The sequence below is a fragment of the Dromaius novaehollandiae genome, chromosome W, assembly GCF_036370855.1.
Source record: "Dromaius novaehollandiae isolate bDroNov1 chromosome W, bDroNov1.hap1, whole genome shotgun sequence".
NCBI classification, from domain to species: domain Eukaryota; kingdom Metazoa; phylum Chordata; class Aves; order Casuariiformes; family Dromaiidae; genus Dromaius; species Dromaius novaehollandiae.
In genome coordinates this window covers 58,642,194-58,660,793 of record NC_088130.1, presented here as the reverse complement: position 1 = coordinate 58,660,793, position 18,600 = coordinate 58,642,194, and the positions used below count along the sequence as shown (strand labels likewise).

At 41.4% G+C, this 18,600-nt stretch overlaps 1 protein-coding gene across 1 annotated transcript in view; it reads right to left on the bottom strand.

Annotated features, from left to right (window-relative positions):
• LOC112982168 (Golgi phosphoprotein 3) overlaps nt 1-18,001 on the bottom strand; it is a 36,840-nt gene extending 18,839 nt beyond the window's left edge. Inside the window, exon 1 of the mRNA XM_026098353.2 lies at nt 17,491-18,001. Within this exon, the coding sequence (XP_025954138.1) occupies nt 17,491-17,703 (213 nt within the window). The 5' untranslated portion in view covers nt 17,704-18,001. The remainder of the gene's footprint in view (nt 1-17,490) is intronic.
• Nucleotides 18,002-18,600: the final 599 nt, after the last annotated feature.

The following is an 18,600-nucleotide window of genomic DNA, read 5'->3' as shown; positions in this document are numbered from 1 at the left end:
CAGTGTCAGGTCAAAGTTTTGGCGCTGGCTCAGACTCAATTTACATTTATGAAGAACAACAGTAGCGCTTCGCTGGGATAATGCAAGTAACAGCCTAGCCTGAACTGCTCTTTTTAAAAGCCTTTTCATTTTATATTCAGACTTAGTAGTATTCTTTAAGCCTCGCCTAGCACCCTCAACATAAAAGCAAAACAAAAGATCTCTCGAAATAAATCAAATAATTAAGGGGGAATCAGAACCAGAATCATCATTAGAGCTATACAAAAACTGAAATTCCTGTTCACAGGAAATTTCAAGTTTAAGTTGTTTTATACTGAAACACAAAGACAGACTTGAAAATTTACCAAAGAATGGAATTTCTGAAATTTCATTTAGAGACAGCAGAAAGAAAATTTTATTTTAACTCTTTTTAACCACAGTAGCTCCATCAGCAGGGGAGAAGGGGAGCTGGCCAACTGGGAGGACAGCAGAAAGCCAAGATAACCCACAGCTAGAGCACCTGAGGAGTCTGAAAGTCCTGCCTCCAGGGCAATACATCTGATAAGGGTTTCATGTCTTCACGGTAGCCTAACTTCAGGATTTCTCAGCTAAGAGGCACAACGTAGGTTAAGGTAAGCTTTCATTTTAGCAAATAGTAAATTCTGAATTTACAGGAAGCCATTCCACTACTCTGCTGGGGATCCTGCTATTACTTTTACATGGGTGGCATTCAAATACTGTGTCAATGCTGACCATATAAAAGCCCTAAGACTAAACTTATGTTTACACATAAACAAATATCTAGCTTTACCAAACAATGGTTTCTTTCCTTCTATTCTTTCTGACATGTGGCGGACTATTTTTACGGTATGTTCTCAGAAATTACTGATGACAAACATACTGGAAAATATTCCATGCTTGCTGGCATCATGGGAAGTTACAGAGGTCAATAATCTCCAGGTTTCCTTCATCCCCCTCACCAAAATTTACATGTCAGCATAAAAAAAAAAAAAAAAAAGAAAAAAAGTCAGGTTGGAGACCTCATGGTCTATTCACAGACCACAGTTTTGGAGACATAAAAACCCACAAAGGTTCAATTCTACTTTTAAAAGAAAAAAGAGAAATAGTTGTCACCTGCTGTATAGTCCGAGATGGCCTAACTAAAAAGAATGTGGAGCTTGGAAGAACTTTGAAAGTCAGTTTTGGTTATTTGTAGGATTGGGCTAAGTAAGTGGAGTAGTCTGCTGCTACGGGGTTTGTGGGGGACTGATTTACACGCTGCATAGCACAATTGGCAAAGAGCCTATTTACTTTTAACGTTCATATGGCATGACGTATCATGAAGCAAGAATACCCACATGCTCGTCCTGAATAGTTATTTCAATACCAAGATAACAGCTCAAGCTTTTGTATGTTCATTAATTCAGATTCTCTTAATTAGAGATACTTAAAGTGGCAGAGAGAAACACCGGGGAAAAAAAGGCAGGAAAAGACACTGAGGACAATATGACCTCCCAGCGTTTAATTACTTCCCCAGCACAAGCATCTCTTTTGAACCACTACCTTCAACAGCACGTTAGCATTAACCTTTCTCCACAATTTCGATTACTCTTCCTTCAGGAGAACCATTTCAATTCTATTGACCTTTAAAATCAGTGTCAGCCCTCCACAGCATTTCATTTTAACCTTTCACAAAATCAGGCAACTTGAGAAGGTAAGTCCTCCTCTGCGTCTTCATTTTTAGCCAGTTGAGGGCTAAACCCAAAAATGCAGTCCAGCAAAGTGTGGACTGCCGCTGAAAAGGTACCTATTTTTCCTCCCCTCATCGCTCTTGGGCCCACAGTAGCACCTGAGCAGTCAGGTAGATCAGAGCAGTCTGGCTGGAAGCTAATGGTCAGTCCCTTCCCCTGATTCACTGAGCAGTGCAATGAATGGTAGTGGCAGCAGGAGGGAGGGAAGCAATGTGTTTGGGACAGAGGGGAAAAGCAAGAGCACCCCCCTCAGGGACAACCCACACTTCATTTGACAAACTGATTTCAAACCCACAACCTGAATAGTTAAGGCAAGAACTATTCATTTAGTCTGTGGGATGAAGAGAACCAGAAAGAAAGGCTCAAAATTCATACATTATTGGGCTATCTATACTGAAGCCATTCACTAGCACAATCCACTCAAAAGACACAAAGGACAAAATATGCAGTGTCATGGACTATATTCACCATTATCTTGAGCTCCCTGTTTTGGATCTCAGTAATGATTACCCTGATCATCATAAATTTGAAGTTATATTATTTAAATCTGATAGGACAATGACCGCATCCCTTTCTGATTCCCTGAAGCAATAGCAAGTTCTTTCAGAGGTGTCTACTAGCCTATTATTAGCCAGCACAAAGCACAGACAGAACATAATAATCCAAAATCATCATCTGTCACCCATTTGAAACCTACTGCAAAGACAGGCAGGGACAATTTATCTTGAAATATGGGCTGTAGTGAGCTATATTTCATAATGGACTTGATCACAATTGCAACAGAACTCTCACTTTTTTAGTCAAGGAGTTCCTGTCTTAAGCAATAAATTTCTGTATCTTCAGAAAGAGAGCTGGGGAGAGAAATCACAGCATACACTGTCCATGTGCACTACGGCAGGTTAAAGGATAACAAGGATTTTCACAAAGATGGCTGTCTCCTTACTCTTGCATCATAACTCCAATACAAGAATTTGCTGCCAATAACTTTATAACTTCAGTCTGCTTCACAGCTACGAGTGCTGATGACAAACACTGTTTTTAAGTTAATTAAGGTATTTTGATTTTAATGGCGAGTATTGGCAGATTGGGGAGACAGGGCTATCATACCCCCCAACGAAAGGAGATCTATCTTAACATACCATGTTTCCTTTAAATATGCTCTCTGCAATTACTAACACTACTTTGAATTATTGAAAGCAGTAAGAATCATCTGAAAAACTTCTAAAAAAACATCTCTTTAAAGTTGTTCTCAAACACCAAAAAGGTATAATATAAAATACAAACAATATACAAAAAAAAGTTCATGAAATATCTGGTTTATTAAAAATTATGTTTTAGCATAAAAATTCATTCCTTCATGTTGACCCAATAAGTTAATAATTATATAAATTCAAAATGCACCTATTATCAGGATTCTTCCACAACAGAAACACTATTTACTCTTGGATATTCTTGGGGGAAGTCATACAGTCAAATGGAGATGCCAGCAGATATGGGAAGGAGAAGACAAAAAAGCAGAATAAGTGAAGACGCCAACTTCAGACACCTTTATACAATTCTGTTGTCCCTACCCTTCAGGTAACAGTAAACCCTCTGATTAAAAGAAATATTGCCTGCCTCACTGCATGCTCTTTATTGGTGCAGATAAGGAAATCTATCCTCTGTGATACTATAACTAACTATAAGCAAAAATCTCAGGTGATTCAAGCAAAGTCAATAACTGAGTTACTGTAGTAAGTTTATGGATTTTTTAGATATGAAAAAGTCTTAAAAGCTAGTATTTTATTTAGCAAGTCTCTCATTCTATAAGGAAAACTATTAAATTTAAAATAATAAAATAGAATTTCTGAATCCAGGGCAGGGGGGAGGGAAGAGGAGTAGAAATCAACCAGACTGATGCAATTCAGACTTCATTTACTATTGAGTATATTTATAAAGTGTTTGTCCAACAAATCCAATAACTACCTTTTCCAGCCAACCCTACAAACTCCACGCACATCTTTCCTCATGGAGCAGCAAACTCTTATACTAGAGGTAACGATTAAACAACTCAAAAAGTTTACCTAGGATTATTCTTCCAACATCTTGTTTTAAGAAGCTTCTCGACATACAAATAAGCAAACGGATCTTGTAAAAAAAAAAAAGAAATAAACACAAAGAACAACAAAAAGCTTTTCCAAGTTCTCAGTGACACAGATGGAAAAGCTGGTCAGTATTAAAAAATAACTGCGTGTTCATTCTGATGATCTGAATCACTTAGACCAATGTTTCCCAAACTGTAGTCTATGTAACCATTTGGGTGACACAAGTTTAGCTACAGTGTACTGTCAGGTCTTCCCCCTCAAGATCAGCAACTCAGGTGTTCTGCATCATGTGATACAGTCACATGGATGGCCTACAAGAAAATGAGGAACCATACATGTGACCTACAGCTACAGACTAACAGTGAAGTACCTGTATGCCTTCGTGCAATGGTGATTATTTGCAGGAAATCACAGCATGGTTGAGGTTGGAAGGGACCTCTGGAGATCATCTAGTCCAACCCCCCTGCTCAAGAAGGGTCACCTACAGCAACCTGTTCCAGTGCTCAGTCTCCTTCACAGTAAAGAAGTTTCTCCCTCACGTCCAGACGGAACCACCTGTGTTTCAGTTGGTGTCCGTTGCCTCTTGACCTGCCACTGGGCACCACAAACTTGCTGAGGGCGCACTGTCCCTTCATCCAGGTCACTGATGAATAACTTGAACAATACAGCACCCAGTATTGACCCCTGGGGGACACTGCTAGCTACAGGCCTCCAACTAGACTTCACGCTGCTGATCACAACCCTCTGAGCATTCTCAATCCACCTCACTGTCTGCTCAGCTAGCCTGTACTTCCTGAGCTTGCCTATGAGGGTGTTATGGGAGACAGCGTCAGAAGCCTTCCTGAAGTCAAGGTAGACAACATCCATTCCTCTCCCCCCATCCACCCAGCCAGTCACTCCATCATAGATGGCTACCAGGTTGGTTAAGCATGATTCCCCCTTTGTGAATTGATGCTGACTACTCCTGATCACCTTCTTGTCCTTCATGTCCTTGTAAATAGTATACAGGATTAGCTGCTCCATAACCTTCCCAGGGATTGAGGTGAAGCTGACTGACCTGTAGTTGCCTGGGTCCTCCTTCTTACCTTTTCTGAAGATTGGAGTGACATGTCTAAATAGAGAAATATCAGAAATGCAGGTCCAGAGGTTCTTAAAATTAAGCTGTTACAGCTGAACTTTCAATAACATTGCAAACATGCTCTTCACCTCTCTGATCTGCCCAAATACTGAAATGGATATAATGCTGGTTGACATATTGACTAATATATGCTGCTTTTCAATCTAATTATTGCATAAAACTATACATTTCCCTAATCTGCTAATTACATTTTAATCTTTTAACAAATATTCTGAATAACTTGTCTGTTTATTTCTTATAGGCTGCTAAAGCAAGATAATTTATTCCTTCACAACCAGGAAAACAGGAAATTAGTTTTATCAGCTGGTAAAAAGGCAATGCATACAGAATTTTGCTCGGCTAGAGTGTAGGAAGTTTCTAACAGCTACGGGCACACTGCAGGCATAAGACACCTAACAGCAGCATAATGGGCAATTCTGCACTAGTTCAACTCAATTCCTCTCATGTAGTCAGCCTGTATGTGTTGCTCTTCATCTAGTTCCTTATGTGGACTTCAATAAAGCTCACTGTTCTCATCCAGCTATTTGAGTGACCTTAGAGAGTCTGTAAACATACAGCACCATAAACTCCAGTGAGAACCAATTCAAAGTCTTATTACCTGCATATAACTAAATACTTGCGTAAGAAACTGGGGGAAAAAATGCAAACAATAGAAAACGATGATGAAAGAAGAGGAAAAAGGAAAAATTTCACTGGGATTTTAGTTGAAAACAGGCTGGAATGTCCAAAATTATTTGAAGCCTTGAGGTAATATTGGACTCCTCTCACTACAGACATCTTTTATTATATGAATTAATCCATTTTCAGCTTCCAGGGATCAAATATGATACAATCCTTTCTTGCCAGTGCAGGTTATTGTAATTGAGTCTACCTGAAGATGAGCACAACCACAGCAGAGAAGCTGCAGCTGACAGTGAAAAAGTCTCAAACAAGAAAAGCTGACATGACTGAACTTTGCATGCGTTTTAATGACCTGGAGAATCTCTGTTACTTTCTAAGAAATATTCAAACCTCACACAGTAGTCTAAAAGTCTAGTAACTACAGAATTAGATACCTTTAAGAAAATTTTATCCTCCATGACAGTACAATACCGCATAATGCCAGATAGGGTCTCAGTGGCAGTGTTCTCTAGCAAGACCCGAACTGATCTTCTTTGGCAAGGAATTGTGTAGTCTTACCGCATCCTATTTATATTCAGCTGAAAATATAACGTTCAGGATTATACTCTTTTTTAAATAACTCTTCAGTAATAAGTTGCCTTTTCTCCTTTCTTTATTTATCAATTCCTTCCCTCTTCTACCGCCTTAAAAACCAAGAGAAGAACAAAAGCCTCCACAACTCTGGGCTACAAGAACAACAATAACTTAATAATAACTTAATATTTTTTTCTCATGTTTAGATTTAGAAAATAACCATCCCTGAAATGAAAAACCAAATTTTGCTTTTGACAGCAATAAGCCTGAATAAAATTTATGCTTATCTAGAAAATTACAGAAAGACAACAAATTTGGGCAGGGGGGAGGGTTTTAGGACCCAAACATGTGAACTCACTCTCCACCCTCCATTTTTCTTACACAATTGTTCTCACATCTACTGTCTGCCAGATCTTGATTTTAACTGCTTTTCTGGACCAACCTATTTTAAAACATGTTTAGTGAAAGACAGGACCCAGCTTCTCCTGACAGGAATGCATTCAGAAGAGGGCTACTTTGTATATATTCTATATATTTAATAACCAAAACCCTACAGTTCATTTTTCAAATAGTTCTTTTCGGTGAGTATAAAAAATTCAGATCAAGTAAAAGAAAGAGTGCTATCTATCTGCGTAATTGAAAAAAATAAAGATGTTTTCATGAAAGCAAGGTAATTTGAAAATATATTCATCCCTCTCACCAGTCACCCCTCAAAAATAATAATAAAAAAAAATACGCCCAGAATTGGTAGTTATTTAAAATATTGAAGTAAGACACTTCTCCAAGAGGGATAAGTAAGATTTTTTCACATATTAAAGGGAAAAATCTAACTTCAAGTCTGGACATTTCATTTGCAGTTAAAAAAATCCAAATTCCTCTCCATACACTTCACACCAGAATACAGGTCTATAGCAACCTACACCTTGTTAGCTCTTAGCTGCAAATCTAATTTTTCAAGTCAGCCATCACTTTCTCAGCACAGGAACATTTAGTGATACATCCTAGTTTACAGAATCCTTAAAAATAAACATCTGGATTAAGGAAAAAAAAAGCAACCTCCATTGCAGAACCATTTTTTATTTGAATCCTACAATTTTGGGATGCTGATGTCTGACTGCAGTCCCTCTTTTCCAGGTTTCAATGCATTTTAAGTCATTAGCTATTTTACTGGAACACACATTACAGTCTGGTTATAAACAGAAAAGAAGTTAGCGAGGAAAATCTCTGAAGTGTTCTGACACTTTAGGAAAGCAAGCATATTCTACAAAGTGCTATATTGTTGACAAGAAACTTGTCAGGCACTTGATTAACCTGCCACTGCATTTAAAAATAAATAACAAACAGCAACTGCTGTCAACTACTGACAGCACCAAAGCCAAATGCTATGGCCCAGCATTTTAAGCACGTACACAGGCATATATTATAGACACACCTCTTCACTAAAATGAAGATATTAAAAAAAAAAAAAAAAAAAAAAAAAAGCAGCAACTTTGCTGAAGTGGAGGCAACTGACAGACCCCTGAACAAAACAACACTTAAGAGTCTAATTACTCACTTAGGTATCAAATACTAATTTAGAAATGTAACTTCTGGCATGATTAGGCATGACCTGCACATGCAGATAATTAAATCAAATATTTGTGTAGTTCTTGCAAAGTCACCTTCCATCTTTATTCTCCATAGTTTCACAGAACCACAGAATTGCAGAATGGCTGAGGTTGAAAGGGATCTCTGGAGATCATCTAGTCCAACCCCCCTGCTCAAGAAGGGTCATTGTTTAATGAGAGTCCCCCTGCTAGAGCAGGCTGCCCAAGACCTTGTCCAGATGGTTTCTGAATATCTCCAAGGAAGCAGACTCCATAACCTCTCTGGGCAACCTGTTCCAGTGCTCTGTCACCCTCACAATAAAGAAGTTTTTCCCTCATGTTCAGATGGAACTGCCTGTGTTCCAGTTTGTGCCCACTGCCTCTTGGCCTGACACTGGGCACCAACCGGAAAGAGTTTGACCCCATCCTCTTTACACCTTCCCTTCAGATACTTACGCACATTGATAAGATGTCCCCTCAGCCTTCTCTTCTCCAGGCTGAACAGGCCCAGCTCTCTCAGCCTTACCTCATAGAAGAGATGCTCCAGTCCCTTAAACATCTTTGTAGCCCTCCACTGGACTCGCTCCAGTAGCTCCATGTCTCTCTCTTGTACTGAGGAGCCCAGAACTGGACACAGCACTCCAGATGTGGCCTCACCAGGGCTGAGTAGAGGGGGAAGATCACCTCCCTCAACCTGCTGGCAATGCTCTTCCTAATGCAGCCCAGGATACCATTGGCCTTCTTGGCCACAGGAGCACATTGCTGGCTCATGGTCAACCTGTTGTCCACCAGGACTCCCAGGTCCTTCTTGGCTGAGCTGCCTTCCAGCAGGTCAACCCCCAACCTGTCCTGGTGCATGGGGTTATTCCTCCCTAGGTGCAGACCTGCACTTCCCTTTGTTGAACTTCAGAGGAATCAAGTGCAGGTTGACTGGCCTATAGTTCCCTAGGTCCTTCTTGCCCTTTCTGAAAACTGGAGTGACATTAGCCTTCTTCCACGGCTTAGGCACCTCTCCTATTCTCCATGTCCTTTCAAAGATGACTGAGAGTAGCCTAGCAATGATGTCCACCAGCTCCCACAGCACTCATGGGCACATCCCATCAGGGCCCATGGACTTGCGGGTGTCCAGTTTGCCTAAATGATCTCTAACCTGATCCTCCTTGACCAAGGGAAAGTCTTCCTTTTTCCAGACTTTCTGCTTAGTCTCCAGGGTCCAAGATTCCTGAGGGCTGGTCTTAGCAGTAAAGACTGAAGCAAAGAAGGCATTCAATATCTCTGCCTTCTCTTTATTATTCATCACCAGGGCCTCTGCCCCATTCAGTAGCAGGCCATATTCTCCCTAGTCTTCCTTTTGTTACCAATGTATTTAAAGAAGCCATATTTTAGTTTATGCAAAATAAAGCTGTGTTTGTTTGGTTTTTTTTGTTGTTTTTTTGTTTTTACGTAACCTGCAAATTAACTCCTACATTACCAACTCTTGTCACTAAGCATAAAGCCTGACACGTATTTGAAAAAAAATGTTTAATTAGAACTGGTGTTGAAGTCCTCCACACTAGATATTTCACAGAAGAAACAAGTCCTATTACAGCAGTAAGTAAATATGGCAGGATCAGAAAAGCAGCTGTCCTGTCTAGACACAACAACCTGAAGCTTACAAAAGAAACTTGCAAATGATTACATGTCTCCTCTTGAAAACAGTAACAAATCTAGTATGTCATTCTAATGCAGACAAAGCAGGTCTAATATCGACTAAATAATAGTTCAAAGTTTAATTGATTTTGATCAAAACAGGCAGCATTAAAACTTCAGTCCCCTCCTCAAGGCCTATAAGCACACTGTACCTGTACCCAAATACAAGAGTGATCGGCCTCTCCTTAACTTTTCTACAATTGCCGTATCTTAAACCATTAAGTACAACAATGTGTTATTTCTAACTGGAGGTCAGTAAAAGGTTTCATTTTGAGGGATTTGCATCACTGATCACATCATTAACAAGGACAGATGTCCAGAATAAAGTTTTGGGTTTTTTTTAAAAAAAGACATGCACATATCAGATAACGTTCCTCCTATTCCTCTCTTCTTCATCAACAGTTTCTTTTCGGTTTGTTCCTTTCAGAACAGGACTATCAACTGTTTCACTTAGCCAGGTGCAAAAAATTTGCAAGAATCTGAGGCTATCTCATAAAAATGCCACATCACAAGATTTTCACTATGAGATAAAAAAAAATTCCACTCATGTCACAGCGCTCTTACATTTAAGAAAACAATTTCTTCCGTTTAGTATTTAAGATGTACTAATTGTCAATTTACAGTTTCAGACAGACTGCAACTGCAGTCTAAAGCAGAAGTCACATTTAAATATCCAGCACAGGCAAAGCAGTTGTAACTAGCGCATAACTGATTACTGTAGACTGAACAACCATCTGGCATTTACCTCAACTAATTAATAAATGTTATACCTGCCTTCTCCACTGTATAATACAGGGTACAGACTAAAATGGCAACCTGGTATGTACTGAAAGCTTCTCTGACAGTACATATTGTTGAATGAGAGTAAAAGAGTGCCAGAGTAAAATTAAGTGTCTGCTGAAGTGCAGAGTCCTGTACCGTGCAAAAGTGATTTGCTAAACAGAAAACCCACAGTACAATACTAGCCTATGTACAAAAGATAACTCAGCTACCAACTATAAAGGACTCCATAACTAATTTAGCCACATGATGCTATCTAGCAAGACCATACAGACAAATGACTAGAAAGTTTATAGCAGTAAGCATCTTACAAGTGATTAAAATCAGTATCAGAGACACAGAAAGATATGCAAGAAGCCCGATAGCCTGGTTTCCTATTGTGATGAATAAATCCTATAAATCCCACAAATAGCAAAGGACCTACAAGTGTTTAACACCCTTCCAAAAAAGAGAGCCAGTCTACAAGGCATACTGTTTTATCATCTTAGTGGTCCACTGCAAACAGTAAAAAAAGTTGGCTAAAATAGAACAGTTCAGTATAAAATATAGTGAAATGACTTAGTGCTGGTGCAAATCAGTATTATGTATAACAGCTTAGTGATAGCACCACACACCCCTATGTACTCCTATTCATCCAGGCTTACATGCTCTGCACTTCAGAGGAAAAGAACAGCTGTGCACTGTTTCAGGGGTAACCTTATGTCTGAAATTTGTGAATGTTCAATCATTATTTCATTAATATTTCTGCAAGGAAAGAAGATAAGTTACTTGACATAAAACCTGCTGGCAAGCAGGTCAGTCATGAAAAATCTAGTTATGTGGCACATGATAGGTTGATTGTTACTTCATTTTTTTTTCTTTATTAAGAGTTATGGCAAAACAGGTCAAGAATATTGTCTATGAAACTGAGCTGCACCACTACTCCAGACTAGCTTCCCTTTCCCTCAATAATACAACACAGAAGTGACTATGTGCGGTAATAATTATTTCCTCTGTGAGTGCCAAAATCATTCTACAATATACTGTTTGCGACAGTCATGCTGGTCAATTCAACTGTGCAAAGAAGCCCTATTACATGTAATTTTGCTGAGATAAAAGCAGCAGTACTTGAACTATTTTAGCATCAAACCCCCCCCCCCCCCCCAAAACATAAGAAATACCACGTTTTTTCTTTAATCTGAAATGTTCATTTTCAGGTCCCTGGTTACTTCCCTTCCAGTGATTAATCAGTAATACTTTGTCAGATATACTTCAGGCAAAAATTTTAATAAAGATAGCTTGCTATAGCAGAGGAAGAAGAGTTACTGCACTGTTTTTAAAAGCATTTAGAAAAACAAGCAAAGAAGTGTCACTAGGAATGCTTTGACAAAGAGTTTTTGTTCGACTTTCTTACACTAGACAGCTTGAAATGAAAGAAGGACCTACACTACATGCCAAGTTATTCATGAATAAGTAATATAGATTACAGATTAACGATACTGTAAGAACACAGATAACCACATTGGCTGCATTCAGAACCATAAAAAATAAACACCATTTGAACATATGAAGCCAAACTGGATCTATAAGGCTGCTCCCAAATCAACACATCCTCCAAAAAAGCCAGAGAAGGATTTACTCAGAAGCAGTCCGAGGCAGAAGGAGGCACTTTACTGCATCCCACAGTACACAGGACTTGGGTACTCCCTTCCCCCACACCCCATATCTTCCGCCAGTCTATAACTCATGCATGGACATGAAATAAAAAAGGACCAAAAAGGTAGGCAACTATGAAAGAACTAATTTTTAACCACAGACATTACACACTTGGTTGTTACCAGGCCCTGAACATTTGAGAAAAAGTACGTCTTTGTCAAGGATTCAACACATTCATACATCATTCTTCAACTGAAATGTGAATTCCCAGTAGACGCCTCCTCATGTTTCACTTATTTGTCCCAGAAATTTTCCAGCAAAACTCGGGAGCGTTCAAGTTGACATTCAGATACCAAGATGACTTCTCAAAACTAGATGACTTGTTACACATGCAAAAAGACAGACTTCTGTATCCTAACTAAAATTTCACAAAGCCAAATCTTAAGCTCAGAGAATCACCGCCTATATTTTAAATAGTTTTAAAATTCTTTCTTCACTTCTCAAAAAACAAACAAAAAATCTCTTCAGGATTAAAATAAAAAATTCAGCAACAAGGCCTACTACTCCGATTTGTCAGAACAATAAAGAAGAAACCACATTTTAGCACTAATTTGATCAGCTCAAAACAATACATTTGAAGCAGGCAAACTAGCTCCCTAACAGCTCATTTATCTTGATACAATTAAAAATATCGCAAACTGGAGACCTTCACATAAATTATTTAGACAGAAAGCTATACCGTAACACTAAAACTGCCTTAAAACTTCATCAACAGATGAAGTTTTTGAAGGCTGAACACAAGCAGCCAAGATCCAAGAGAGCTGCTGTACCTCACAGTGATTTAACATTACTTTTCACTCACAAATGACATTTCAGTTTTCAGCAAAGGCTAAACAAAAACAGAAATATTTACTGATGCAGCAGATAGCAGTACAAGACTACTATTTCATCGTACTTTACATTAGCTTTCTTTCAGCACATAAGCAACTAGTTACAGATCACCTATACTTTGTCTCATTAACTGTAATTATCTGAACTACAGAAGTAGGTGCTATGTCTCTGTAGTCTGCTTTAATTTTAGTGGTGGCATGTTTGTGCAAAGTATGGCAGCAGCTGCGTGCATTGCTCTATTTGAGCCTATAGGTCCCCAACTTCTGCCAAGTGACCTCCAAGAGATAAAGAATCACACGCACAAAAAAACGTAAATGGAGCAACAGCTAAGGAGCACAGCCAGCTAGCAACCTTTCGGTTTTCTATGAGACTGAGATACAAGATGTCTGGAAAAGCTGTAATGAACAAACTGGCCTATACTCATCTTTTAGCTGTAGTTTTTAAAATAAGCTAGCTTTTAATATTTATCGCTCCATCTTTTTGGGATTGCTAACCTCAGACACTTCAGTAGTTCTACAGAGTAACCTCCCCTCTTCTATTGTGTCTTCAATCTATCCTATTGCAGTATTATTTTTAACTTAATACAGCAAAGTATTTCAGTGATTTTTTATTATTATTATTTCTATAGCAACAGGCTATTGCTCTACTTGAAATGGATGAATAGGACTCCCTTTACCAGCTTTGTTTCTGAAGAGTTTCCAAATGAGTTGTAGGTGTTCTTGCGATGTTCCCTGAACTATCCTAGTAATGTATTTTGCTCTAGTATTTCACCTACTCTCCCAAGGACACCACATCTGTCAATTACAGTTAATCTTTATTGTTCTGAGAGCCTATCAAGATATTATCAATTGAAATATGTAACTATCAGCCTTGTACATTAAGGACATGTGAATTTGTCAGAAGGTTTCAAAAGACTTTGGAATTTCATAATGTATATATTCAAAAGAAAGACACCTATTTAATGACTATTTTTTCAAGACGTGCAAGTATGCCCATAATGGAAAACTAGTCAACAGCAGAGTAGAGACACTGCAGCAATTAAACAATTTTCCTGAAAATTCTGCATATTAGTTCAAATATAAATACATGAGCATAGGCATGTATTCTCCTTTAGCCCTCCTCTTTTGTCTTTTGACATATGAGGTATACCGTCAATCTATAAAGCCCCTTTTTCTACATCACTATAACGTATGCCAAAAATCAGGTGTTTTTTAATCTATCATTCCACACTCAAATATAGTTACCACAAAATGCACTACCATTAGAAGTAAACAGAAATGCAAGTTCTCCTCAGTCATATGTTTGATTACACTTGAACAAGTTGCATTTGCATCAAGTACAACCGTTATCTTATATATGAGAAAGCATCATGTTTATGGAAGTACATACGTATTTCAGCATATACTGCTCAAAACCTATCTTGACCTTAGAATACAGAAATAGTTATGTATATATAGAACATACAAACGGAAGAGGAACAATCAGTGGAAAAAAGAGCAAACAGCTGACATACATAAATGACATTTTAATAAAGTCAAAGGAAAAAAAAAGCATTAACCGTGCGAACACAGTTGGTTAATTGTGTGCAAGCGGTAAGAATGGGACTGAGGAGCGCGCTGTGTTTGTTTTAAGATAGCTGGACATTCACATCACTGAACCAATGCTGCAGTAACAACTGGGCAACAACTCAAAAGTTTTGCTACGGTTCAGTCATTGAAATATTCTGAAAGCATGATTCACATGAATACCTAGCAACCTCCTAGAAACGTGGGATTCATCAATCCCATCTCTGCCTGAATCTTCTTGAAAAGCTCTCTCCTAAAAGTAAAGGCTCTGGCCTCTACACTTACAATTATAAATGGTATCTGTGCAAATGCAAGCCATTTTTGTATGCAGTTTTCATGGTGTAAAGCTATACTGACTGATGTTGAATATTAGAACAAATTTCTCCCTCCAAAAACTCAAAGCTAAGTTATAAAAGACAGTTATCAATGACATTTTTGAGAGAGAAGCTAGGTTTTTTGGGGAAATATGCCCTTATGCCAATATAGACTCATGGAATTTTTTATTTTTAAACTCAACACTAAATTATTTTGTTGAAATAAACAGATCGGACTGTCAGCTTTAAATTTACTGGCTTTCAATTGAGTTCATAGCTCACATATCTGTCTCTACCTTGCACTTTATGCAGTTTCACAACCATACTTTATGCACATTGTTGCTCTGCTTGCTGTTATTAGAAAGTCTCACAAAAATATCAGGGGAAATCAAATCTATTGGAAGTAAAAAACTTTATAAAAAGTATTGCCAAATGCATAAAGTAAATTAGTTTTGCTTACTTATCATTAGAACAATAGAGAACAAAAAGATTCGTCTTTTAAAATGAATTCATAGTTTTATTTTCAGGTTAAAAAGAAGAAAAAAAAAGCAAACCTGAAGACAAAGAGATTTAATTAGTATAAAAGAAAGGGGCACAGGTAGACACAAAACCAAAATACAAACCTGAGTAATTCTTGTCTAAGGAACCTCAGAAAATATGTATGCTATAATTTGTGCACCTAAGACCCCTATCCTAGAGATGACGTTATCATCCTTTCTGCCTGGTCTCTCCACTGCAAGATCTCCAGAAGAGTCATGAATATCTGTGCCACTGTACTCATTTAGGTTTTTTTTCCACACAAAGAAATCTAAGATTATCTTTAGTGCATGCCATTGTTAGACTTGATAAAATTGGATGATTTGTAAGTTTGACGTACACCAGTGCAAAGCAGGATTTGTTTATGCCCCCTTTTAATTATTAACTTTTCATATACTAAAAACAATTGCACTCTATCATATTTTTTCTTGAGAGACAGAACACCCCCTAGGTTGAAATCCTTACAGTCTAATGCCCACAAATTCAGCCAATTTAGCACATAACCGGGGGGGGCCCTGAAAGATCATCCAGTCTATTCCATCTTCCTCAAGGCAGGATCTCCTAAGCAATCCTGACAGATATCTGTCTTGTCTTGTCATGCCTAACTTACTTTAGTGCAATTACTCAGTTGAGCACAAAAAGGAATGCACATACGCATAAGCCTTAGAATTTATCTTCAGATTCAACAGGTGGAAGCATACATCACTGAATATCTGTTGACTTTATTAGGATGTCATGCCAAGCTCCATCTGAAAAAATGGGATTACAAGAATATGGCCTAAAAACATAGTCTGAGAGAGAAATAAAATATGTTATTTTGGCAGATAGATAGATATAGATACACCTACACATATTAATAATAGAATGCCAAACACAAAAACCATTCCTCAACCTATTCATTATTAACCAGCAAATTTATTTTAGATGCAATGCACTGTCAAAGAACACATAACTTGGCAGCTTTAATTCCCATTACACTGCACTCATGAACATGCAAAGTTTTAAGATACTTCCACCCAAACCAACAAACTGTCTTCATCAGGTTGCTTTTAAAAAAAAAATGGAGCAGGTCCCTTAATTACATTCATATTAGAACTCATACCTAAGGTAAAGATTTACTTCACCATGCACTATATCAAACTAAGGAGTTTCCTCTGACAGGACTGGCTTCCTATGTAGCGTGCATGCTTGGTTACCTCTACCAAGGGAAACAAAGATCCAATGCACAGGCAGAAATACACCTCCCTCAATGAATGTTATCCACAGTTCTGTGACAAACAATTAAGCTATAAATTCAATAAATATTATGTAATAATGCTATTCCCACATCTTGATCCTCTTTTTATTGTTGAAGTCCCATTTTTGTCAAATATAGCTCCCCGAATTTTAAAAGAGGTACAAACACATTTTTCACATGTGCTGGACTGGAAGACTGGTGAGTCTTACTAAAGACTTTAACGTTGCTAAGCATCCAAAAGCATTTGGGAATCCTACACATTCAATACAGTTGTGTCCAACTAAACACACAAAAGTGGACAAGTCTCCCACATAAGAGCCAAAAGTAAGCCACAGGAGGAGTATGAGTATCACAGGTCTACTCAAGCCTCCAAGTCAATCACCAACATTGTCTGGAGGCCCTGGCCCTCCTCTTTAGGAACCTGTCTTTCCCCAAAACCTAAGTTCCCTCCCTTGAGATGCTATAAACATCAGACCCCCTCTGCAAATCCCACCTCTGAAGGGCAAGTCAAAGTCTCAGCCCTCCCTCTCCCCCGAAATCCCAGTGCCTTTCCCACTCCCCCAAAATCCCAAGCCTGTTCTAGCATGTGCCCCTACCTCCAGCAACATCGCTGTCCCCCTCCCCTGCAACGCCCGTCCCAACCTAACCCCATACCAATGCTCTTCCTGACCCAGCAGTGTCCTTGCCCCCATCCCACTTGCACCCTGCACACCCTTGCCACACTGCTAATGTCCTCCCAAGAGCTCCCCACCAAAAATGGCCTCTGTAAGCCCTCAAAGAACCAGTGCCCCCCTAGGCGCCCTCTCCCCAGTACCCCCCCACCTCCAGCACCCCCTCAGGCCCCCCCTCTCCCCAGAGCCCCCCTAGGCACCCTCTCCCCAGTGCCTCCCCCACCTCCAGCACCCCCTCAGGCACCCTCTCCCCAGTGGCCCCCCTCACCTCCAGCACCTCCTCCCCAGTGCCCCCCCACCTCCAGCGCGCCCCCCACCTCCTCCCCCGCGTCCCCACCACCTCCAGCACCCCCCAGCTACTGGCACCCCCGCAGGCAGCCCCCCACCTCGCGACACCCCCGGCCGGCGCAGCCCCCCGCGGCGGCGGCGGCGGCCGCACCTCACGGTCCTTGAGGCCCAGGAGCAGCACCTCCTCCATGAGGGTGAGCCGCGTTTCCTTGGAGTCGCCCTTCTCGTCGTCGCCTGGCTCGTCTCGGCGGCCTTCGTCCTCCGGGCCGCCCCCGGCGCCTCGCTCCTTGTCGGCGGCGGCGCTGCGGGAGGCCTCGGTGCGGCGCTGCACCAGGCCGGAGCTGCGCTGGGTCAGGGAAGTCATGGCTGGCGGCGGCGGGGCAGAGGGGCTCGGCGGCGGCGGCGGCGGCGGCGGCGCGGGGAGGAGGGCGGAGGAGAAAGAGAAGCGACGGCGGCCGCTCCCGCCTCTGCCCTACGCGCGCCGGGGCTCCGGCGGGCCGGGGGGAGGCATGGGGAGCGGAGCCGGCCGCGGCGGGGAGGAGGAGGCAGCGAGGGGCCGGCGTCCCCCCCTGCGGCGGCCGAGCTGGCGGCGGCGCTTCTGCTCCAATATGGCGGCGCGGGCTGATGTCAGCGGAGGATGTGGCAGCGGCGGCCAGGGGGAGGCACCGGAAAGGGCCGCGGGCGCCGGGCGGGAGCAGCCCCGCGGGGAGGGGAGGGGAGGCGAGGCGAGGGGAGGCGAGGGGAGGCGACGCGACGCCCCGGGGGGAGCGGGCACCAAGCGGGTGGCGGGAGGGTGCCGCTGGCTGAGGGGGCGCCGCGGCGGTTCGGCGCCGCTGCCCGGGCGGGCGGGCGCCGCGGTCCCGGGCGGCTCCTAACGACAACATGGGTGTAACGGGGCCGCGGGAGGGAGCGGCCGCGTCTGCGGGAGCCGGGGGAGCCTCTTCTCCGTCGGCCCGAAGGCGAACGCCAGATCGCTGGTAACGTCGTAGCGCTTCGTCAAGCCCGGCCCGTGGGCGTTCAGCTTGTGTCCTCCCTTCACCCAAACTAAAAATCACAGGAAAAAAACAACAAAAAACCCCCAAACCAAGGGTCACGGGGGCGGCGGTGCCGCTCTGCCCGGCCTCGCCGGCCTCCCGCACGCCGAGGGGCCTCTGGATGCGCAGCCCCTCACAGTGGGGGAAAACCCCCAAGACTAGTGCTGGGAACTCCATAACCTCTCTAAATTGTCCCAGAGGTTGGTGATGGCACTGTTAGAAAGTTG